A 9,697-nucleotide genomic window follows, 5' to 3' on the forward strand; every position below is an offset into this window, starting at 1 on the left:
CTTCTCCCCCCGCATTGCAGCAGCTGCCCCTCTGCCTGCCCCCCCCCCGCACCTTCTCCCCTTTCTCCCTCCCAAGCCCCCGCTTTGAACTCACCCGCTCCCTCCCAGGCTCTGAAGTATCAATCGGAGGCTGCCTCGGCTTGGACGGGAAGACAATCCAAATAAAGGGGAGACTTTTGCAGCGAAGCCCCCCTCCTTCTCCCCCCCCCTCAAATGCCAGTCTAGGACTGCGGCTCAGTCTCCTTAACCCTTGCCCGCGCGCTGCTTCTCATGCACATGGTGAAACAAATATTTATGCCAAGATACCTGAGGGACCACCTCTTCCCATATACGCCTGAAAAGCTTTACACTCAATGGATCAGCATCTCCTAAGAACATAAGAGAAGCCAATGTTGGATCAGGCCAGTGGCCCATCCAGTCCAACCCTCGGTCACACAGTGGCCAAAAAGACCAGGTGCCATCAGGAGGTCCACCAGTGGGGCCAGGACACCAGAGGCCCTCCCACTCTTGCTCCCCTCCCCAAGAATGCAGTGCATCCCTTGCCCCAGACCAAGAGTTCCTCGCTATAAAAAGGTAAAGGTTCCCTTGCTCGAAAGCCAGTCGAGTCCGACTTTAGGGTTGCGGTGCTCATCTCCGTTTCCAAGCTGAAGAGCCAGCGCTGTCCGAAGAAGTTTCCGTGGTCATGTGGCCGGCATGACTAAACACCAAGGCGCACGGAACGCTGTTACCTTCCCACCAAAGTGGTACCTATTTATCTACTTGCAATTTCTTGCTTTCGAACTGCTAGGTTGGCAGGAGCTGGGGCCAGAGACGGGAGCTCACTCCGTCCTGCGGCACCCGGGTCTTGAACTGTTGAACTACTGACCTTCCACAGCCTGCAGTTCAGTGTCTTAACCACTTGATGGACCTCTGCCCCATATGCTTATCGAATTCCCTTTTGAAGCCGTCCCTGCTTGTAACCGCCGCCACCTCCTGTGGCAGTGAATTCCAGGTGTTAATCACTCTTTGGGTGAAGAAGTACTTCCTTTTATCCGTTCTAACCCACCTGCACAGCAATTTCATGGAGTGCCCACAAGTTCTTGTATTGTGAGAAAGGGAGAAAAGTTCTTTCTCGACCTGTTCTATCCTGTGCATAATGTTATAAACCTCAGTCATGTAACCCCTCAGATGTCGTTTCTCCAAACTAAAGAGCCCCAAGCCCTTTAACCTTTCTTCATAGGGAAAGTGTTCCAACCCTTTGATCATTCGAGTTGCCCTTTTCTACACATTTTCCAGTGGTATAATATCCTTTCTGAGATGTGGTGACCAGAACTGTACACAGTACTCTAAATGAGGTCGCACCATTTCCTGGTGGTCCCTGGCCCGAAAGACGTCTGTCTTACCTCGACCTCTGCCCTGGCCCCTACCTGCTGGAACATGCTCCCTATTGAGGTCAGGGCCCCGCGTGATCTTCTCCAATTCGGCAGGGCCTGTAAGGCGGAGCTGTTCCGCCAGGCCTCCCCAAGGTTTTTGCCACCCATTTTAACCACTGCTGGCCTTTCTCTATATCTTATTATAGGCCAGACCTCTCGCAACCCTTAAAGTTCTTTACTGTAAGACTGTGACCACCATTTTAATGTGTACGACTGGTTTAATATTTTATTAATGAAATGTTGCTTTGTATTGTTGGCATGTTGTTAAGAAGAAGAGATTGGATCTATATCCCGCCCTTCACTACCCAAAGGCGTCTCAGAGCGGCTTACAAACTCCTTTCCCTTCCCCACCTCACAACAGACACCCTGGGAGGTAGGTGGGGCTGAAAGAGCTCTGACGGAAACTGCTCTTTTTCAAGGACAGCTCTTATCAGAACTACGGCTTGCCCAAGGTCATCCAGCCAGGTGCGTGCAAGTGGAGGAGTGGGGAATCAAACCCGGTTCTCCCAGATTAGAGACCACTACACCAAACTGGCTCACTTGAGGGAAGGACGGGCTATAAATATGAATAAATTAATTAATAAATAAAGTGCCCCCCTCCTGGGTTGTTTAAAATACAGCTACCCTTCTGCAGGGCCTTTTTTGTAGAAAAAGCCCAGTAGGAACACATTAGCATAATAGGCCACACCCGACAGAAGAAACGCATTAGCATATTAGGCCACACGCATGATAGCACATCATATTAACATATTAGGCCACACCCCCATGTTGCCAGAAGTGTGGTCCTCCAGCCACACCCACCTTTTGCTTCTTATTTTGTTTACCTTGTTGTCAAAACCCCGGGGGGGGTTGTAGCAGGAACCCTTTGCATGTTAGGCCACACACCCCTAATGTAGCCAATCCTAATGAGTTTCTGCTGTTGGGTGTGGCCTATTATGTCAATGAGTTCCTGCTGGGCGTGGCCAACTTGGGAGCCAGTCGGAACTCCGTTCCTGTGCGTTCCTGCCCAAAAATAGCCCTGCCCCTCTGGGATTGGTAATGCTTAGAAAGGCAAGAGTATCATGACTTTTTAAACGCAGGTGGGTCGCCATGTTGATCTGAAGCAATTGAACAAAGTGTGATTCCAGTGGCACCTTTTAAGACCAACAAAGCTTAATTCTGGGGATAAGCTTTTGTGTGCACGCACACTTCCTTCAGATTCGCCCCCAAGAACAACGGTGTGAGGTGGGTTAGGGAAACACACACACAACCAATGTTCCCTCTAAGCTGAATTAGTGTGAGCTAGCTCACAGGTTTTTAGCCTCTGGCTCACACATTTCTGTCTTAGCTCAGGAAGGATGGCTCCAGAGCAAACTAATCTATGCAGCAGCCAAATCGCTCACTCACAACTTTAATGCCAGGAGCTCACAAAGTAGAATTTTTGCTAAGAAGACTCCACAGCTTAGAGGTAACATTGCACACAACCACAAGGTAGCTCATTATAACACACTTTCCCAAATGGATTCTGGTCAACAAATGATTCTGCTAGAAAGAAATCATGTTTTTACGGTGACAGAAGAACTGTCCATCCTGTGCATCAGTGGACATTACGCTTCCTTCAAGGAGCTCGGGGTAACATTCGTAACACTCCCTCCTTCCAGTGTTCCCCCTAAGATGAATTAGTGTAAGCTAGCTCACAGGTTTTTAGCCTCTGGCTCACACATTTCTGTCTTAGCTCAGGAAGGGATGGCTCCAAGGAAACTAATCTATGCAGCAGCCAAATCGCTCACTCACAACTTTAATGCCAGGAGCTCACAAAGTAGAATTTTTGCTAAGAAGACTCCACAGCTTAGAGGTAACATTGCACACAACCACAAGGTAGCTCATTATAACACACTTTCCCAAATGGATTCTGGTCAACAAATGATTCTGCTAGAAAGAAATCATGTTTTTACGGTGACAGAAGAACTGTCCATCCTGTGCTTCAGGGGACATTACGCTTCCTTCAAGGAGCTCGGGGTAACATACGTAACGCTCCCTCCTTCCAGTGTTCCTAAAATGAATTAGTGTGAGCTGGCTCACAGTTCTTTAGCCTCCGTCTCACACATTTTTTGTCCTAGCTCAGGAAGGGATGGCTCCAGAGCAATCTTAATTTGTGCAGTAGCTCACTCACAACTTTAATGCCAGATCAAGGTGGGCAGCCATGTTGGTCTGAAGCAAAAGTTAATGCCAGCAGCTCACAAAGTAGAATTTTTGCTCACAGGACTCCACAGCTTAGAGGGAGCATTGTTCCCCTCCTCAGTTTCATCTGCACAACAATCCTGTGGTAGGTGAGGCTGACTGACATAGATTGGCTCACCGTTATCCAGCCTGTTTTAATGGCAGGGTGGGGGCTTGAACCCAGATCCCAGTATGCTGCTCTTAACCATCACTCCCCACTGCTCCTTGAGCAGTGGTTACTAGAGCAGGAAACTGACCATCTGTGGCCATCTTTGGGGGCTTTTCCTACACTGGAACCCCCATCAAGGTCAGAAGCACTTCCCCCACAGAAATGTCCTTCAGTCCCAGTTTAAGAGGGCCTCCTGTTCCCAGGCTGTCTACGGCCACAGGGAAATAAGTTTTTTCCCTCTTTGATAATCCTGCAGCATAAAGAAATCGGTTGCAGGTGGATTCAGGAATATATTGCTATGATTTCTCACATTTTGGATTAGACACCTCTAGGCAAATTTTCTCAGTGAATCGGTGATTGGGGGGGGTTGCTCTAAGTTTGATTTTTACATCAAATGTCATTTCATTCTTATGGAAACTGCCAGCAGAATTAAAAATAGAGGCACTCTTTAAAGAATAATCTGACTAAAAGTAGATTCAGGTAGGTAGAAGAAGAGATTGGATTTATACCCCCCCCCGCTCTTCACTTGGAGTCTCAGAGCGGCTTACAAACTCCTTCCCCTTCACCTCCCCACAACAGACACCCTGTGAGGTGGGTGGGGCTGAAAGAGCTCTGACACAAACTGCTCTTTTTCAAGGACAGCTGTGCCAGAGCTTGTGACCAGTGTTCCCTCTAAGCTGAGTTAGTGTGAGTTAGCTCACAGTTTTTTAGCCTCCAGCAAACAGATTTTTGTCTTAGCTCAGGAAGGGATGGCTCCAGAGCAAACTAATTTATGCAGCAGCTAAATTGCTCGCTCACAACTTTAATGCCAGTAGCTCACAAAGTAGAATTCTTGCTCACAAGACTCCACATCTTAGAGGGAGCATTGCTTGTGACTGACCCAAGGTCACATGTTGGTCTGTAGCAGAAGAACAAAGTTTGAGTCCACTGGCGCCTTTAAGACCAACAAAGCTTTATTCAAGGTATGAGCTTTATACTTTGAATAAAAGCTTGTTCGTCTTAAAGGTGCCACTGCCTAAAGCTAGGTGATTAATGCATCGTACCTCATTTGCAGGGAAGGCCAAGGCTTAGCTGGTACTGCGCAACTTGGCCAGAGTTTTCCTGGGAGAGACTGCCGGGGGGGGGGGGGGAGCTGAAGACTGGAGGGCAGATAAAGGTGGGTGAGGAGAGAAGAAAGCAGGAAAAGGGGAGAGGCTACGGGGGCTTTCAGTGAAGAGAAAGAGGAAATAGCAGGGGAGGGGGTAATGAGATGCCCCCCCATAAGTCCTTGCAGGTCCCCTGATTGTGTGTATGTGGAGGGGGAGAAAAGAACATAGGAAGGCTTGTGTCCATTTGGAGGGGGTGTGGCTCAGTGGCAGAGCATCTGCTTGGCATGCAGAAGGTCCCAGGTTCAATCCCCCTGTATCTCCAGTCAAAAGATATGGCAGTATTGATGTGAAAGACCTCTGCCCGAGACCTTGGAGAGCTGCTGCCAGTCTGAGTAGACAATACTGACTTTGATGGACCAAGGGTCTGATTCAGTAGAAGGCAGTTTCATGTGAGCTCTCAAAAAACAACAACGTTTTCTTGTAATATTTTCGGTTTTCAGAAATACCTCAGTAACCGCTTCTATGCCACCAGAACCACCTCCGCTGTGTACTAAGTACTAGAGAGCCAGTTTGGTGCAGTGGTTAAGTGCGCGGACTCTAATCTGGGAGAACCGGGTTTGATTCCCCACTCCTCCACTTGCACCTGGCTGGATGACCTTGGGCAAGCCCTAGTTCTGATAAGAGCTGTTCTTGAAAAAAGAGCCGTTTCTGTCAAGAGCTCTCTCAGCCCCACCTACCTCACAGGGTGTCCATTGTGGGGAGGGGAAGGGAAAGGAGTTTGTAAGCCGCTCTGAGACTCCTTCGGGTAGTGAAGGGCAGGGTATAAATCCAATCTCTCTCTCTTCTCTAGGTTAGTGTGGCAGGTCCAGGCACCTCATCATGATGCAAAAGATAAGAAAGGGTGATTGGCATTGCTATAAAATGAAAGAGGTACAAATTGGTAGAGATGAATGGTGTTCAGCCCAATGTCCAACTCGAGCTGTTCATCTTAACTATATTACTGAGTACACATCATCAAACTCTTTAAAAGGGCAGGAAGCAAAATCGTTTTTTAAAAAAACATGCATGGATTCAGCTTTTTTTTCTTGTCCAAATACTGAAAACATTTGCCCGGTATTTCCATAGGTAACAAGTGAGATGCAAAGAGCCAGATGAAGTTTGGAATGATCAGATCTCTGAGCGACACATATTGTTACGGCCTCCATGATGTGAAGTGAGGATTCAACTCACTCCAGTGCCCTGTCCATACTAAAACATTTATAGATATAGTCTCTGATGCTAATTCTCACATTTTACACTTGATTTATCACGCAAGCTCCCAAACAGCCTAAGCATTTAGACAACCTACCCACATGAAAACTTTATTCACGGACAAGAGCTTCCCCCAAGGCTAAGCATATCTATTGTTTTTCCCTAGTGTGAACAAGCACATGTCTCATAAGGTTTGAGTGCTGGCTGAAGCCAGATCCACATTCCTGGCATTTAAATGGCTTCTCCCCTGTGTGGATGAGTTGATGTCTAACAAGGTTTGAGTTGTGGCTGAAGCAACTTCGGCACTCCAGGCATTGATATGGTTTCTTCTTGGTTTTTTTATCATTCTGTATCTGACTAAAGCCCTTTTTACATTCCCCTGTCTGCACGTTTTTATGTCTCTTCAGACTTATGCTGTGACAGAAGCTTTTTCCACAATCTAAGCATTTAAAGGGCTTCACCTCTTTGTGGGTTCTTTGATGGTCAGTAAGTCTTTTGCTCAAGCTAAAGCTCCTTCCGCATTCCAGGCATTTATATGGTTTCTCCCCTGCGTGGAGTAGTTGGTGTTTAATGTAGTTTGCCTTTGTTGTGAACTTTTTTCCACATTCCAGACATTCGTATAATTTATCTCCCGTGTGTATTCTTCGATGGATAGCAAGGCTTGAGGTCTGCGTAAATCTCTTTCCACATTCCAGACACGTATATGGTTTCTCACCCGTGTGGGTTCTTTGATGAATGATGAGGTTTGTGCTTTGCAAAAAACTCTTCCCACATTCTACGCATGTATATGGTTTCTCGCTTGTGTGGGTTACTTGATGTCTAATGAAATTTGTACTTTGCACAAAGCTCTTTCCACATTCCAAACATTTATACATTTTTTCACCCTTGTGGTTTCTTTGTTGTACGCTCTGCCTGAAGCCCTTTCCAGACTTGTGGAAATGAAATGTTCGCTCCCTTACATGAATTGCTTGATGTCTAATGAGATGTGACCTTTCAGGAAACCTCTTTCCACACTCTAAACACTTAAACCGTTTCTCTCCCGTGTGGGTTCTTTGATGAACAGTAAGGTTTGACTTCATACAAAACCTCTTCCCACATTCCAGACATTTATATGGTTTTTCTCCTGTGTGGATTCTTTGATGCACAATGAGGTAGGTACTGTATGCGAATGCCTTTCCGCATTCAAAACACTTATAAGGTTTTTCTCCTGTGTGGATTCTTTGATGCACAATGAGGTAGGTACTGTAAGCGAATGCCTTTCCACATTCAAAACACTTATATGGTTTCTCTCCGGTGTGAGTTCTTTGATGCATAGTAAGGCTTGACTTCAGAATAAAGCTCTTTCCACAGTCCAAACATTTATATGGTTTCTCCCCTGTGTGGGTTCTTTGATGCACCTTAAGGGCCGAGCTTTGACTGAATCTCTTTCCACACTGCAGGCAGTCGTACGGTTTCTCCCCTGTGTGGATATTCCAGTGTGCTTTAAGGGTTGCTATGCTAGCAAAGCTTTTCGCGCATCTAGAGCATTCCGTCCTTCTCTTGCCATCCTGAACTGCTTCGTAGTAGTTACCACTACGGTAAGGAATGGATTTACTGCGACCTTTATCGAGCTGGTTTCGCTCCTGCTTTTTGGAGACATCATGATTCCCAGAGTTCTCTTTCAGCTCTAGATTCGTATCACTTTCCTCCAATATTTGATGGGTTCCATTCTCATTAGCTGTGTCCCATACATCTCCTGCTGCAACAGAGAATCCTGATATAAATTAAATGGAACAACGTATCAGGAAATGTCTCACATCAAGCAATTTGAATACTTTAGAACATAAGATACCCACTGGACTGTGGAGTGCCGCAGGGGGCCATCCTCTCGCCCATGCTATTTAACATCTATATGCGCCCCCTTGCCCAGTTGGTCCAGAGGTATGGGCTGGGTTGCCATCAATACGCAGATGACGCCCAGCTCTGTTATTGGAAGGCCATCCGTTCTCCGCCCCGATAACTTGGCCGAGGCTTCGAAGGCTGTGGCTGGATGGTTGTGGCAGAGTCGGTTGAAGCTAAATCCATCAAAGATGGCGGTCCTGTACCTGAGTCGGAAGGGAAGGGATATGGGTATCACTGCAGGGCTCTTTTTGTAGAAAAAGCCCAGCAGGAACTCATTCGCATAATAGGCTACACCCAACACAAGAAACTCATTAGCATATTAGGCCACACCCCTGACAGCACAGCTCATTAGCACATTAGGACGCACCCCCATGTTACCAGAAGTGTGGTTATCCAGCCACACCCACCTTTTGCTTCTTATTCTGTTTACCTTGTTTGTTGTCAAAACCCAGGGCCTTTTTGTAGCAGGAACTCCTTTGAATGTTAGGCCACACACCCCTAATGTAGCCAATCCTAATGAGTTCCTGCTGTTGGGTGTGGCCGATTATGCTAATGAGTTCCTGCTGGGCGTGGCCAACTTGGGAGCCAGCCGGAACTCCGTTCCTGTGTGTTCCTGCCCAAAAATAGCCCTGGGTATCAGGCTCCCCTTGCTGCAAGGGGCACCTTTGGTGCCGGCCCAGAAGGTGAGGAGTCTGTGAGTGACACTGGATGCCTCTGTTTCCATGGAGGCCCAGGTTACTGTAGCTGCCCAATCTGCCTTTTTCCATCTTCAGCAGATTAGGTTGCTGAAACCCTATCTCTCCCCCCAAGACTTGGCTACAGTGACCCACGCAATAGTCACTTCCAGGCTTGACTACTGTAATGCGCTCTACGCAGGCTTACCCTGCATAGAGTTTGGTGTAGTGGTTAAGTGCGTGGGGATCTAATCTGGGAGAACCGGGTTTGATTCCCTACTCCTCCACTTGCACCTGGCTGGATGACCTTGGGCAAGCCGTAGTTCTGATAAGAGCTGTTCTTGAAAAAGAGCAGTTTCTGTCAGAGCTCTCTCAGCCCCACCTACCTCACAGGGTGTCTGTCCTCTAAGCTGAGCTAGTGTGAGCTAGCTCACAGTTCTTCAGCCTCCAGCTCACACATTTTTGTCTGAGCTCAGGAAGGATAGCTCCAGAGCAAACTAATTTATGCAACAGCCAAATCATTCACACACAACTTTAATGCCAGTAGCTCACAAAGTAGGATTTTCACTCACAAGACTCCACAGCTTAGAGGGAGCATTGCTCATGGGGTGTCTGTTGTGGGGAGGGGAAGGGAAAGGAGACTGTAAGCCGCTTTGAGACTCCCCTGGGTAGTGAAGGGCGGGGTATAAATCCAATCTCTTCTCTTCTTTTCTACCCTTGAGGCTGACCCGGTAATTACAGCTGGTGCAAAATGCAGTGGCGCGCCTGCTAATGGCAACACCTGTGCGGGCTCACGTTTGGCAGGTCCTCCGCCAATTGCATTGGTCACCAGCAGTGTTCCCTCTGAGTTAGTGTGAGCCAGCTCACAGGTTTTTAGCCTCCGGCTCGCACATTTTCGTCTGAGCTCAGGAAGGATGGGCTCCAGAGCAAACTAATTTATGCAGCAGCCAAAACTGCTCGCTCACAACTTTAATACCAGTAGCTGACAAAGTAGAATCTTTGCTCACAGGACTCCACAGCTTA

The 9,697-nt window shown here is 47.5% G+C and overlaps 1 protein-coding gene across 1 annotated transcript in view; it reads right to left on the reverse strand.

The window, feature by feature from the left end:
* Positions 1–6,189: 6,189 nt before the first annotated feature.
* Positions 6,190–9,697, reverse strand: part of LOC107119178 (zinc finger protein OZF-like) — a 4,587-nt gene continuing 1,079 nt past the window's right edge. The window contains exon 2 of the mRNA XM_015421635.1: positions 6,190–7,857. Within this exon, the coding sequence (XP_015277121.1) occupies positions 6,269–7,857 (1,589 nt within the window). The 3' untranslated portion in view covers positions 6,190–6,268. The remainder of the gene's footprint in view (positions 7,858–9,697) is intronic.

This window comes from Gekko japonicus, unplaced genomic scaffold (assembly GCF_001447785.1).
Source record: "Gekko japonicus isolate JY-2015 unplaced genomic scaffold, Gekko_japonicus_V1.1 scaffold2179, whole genome shotgun sequence".
Lineage (NCBI taxonomy): Eukaryota > Metazoa > Chordata > Lepidosauria > Squamata > Gekkonidae > Gekko > Gekko japonicus.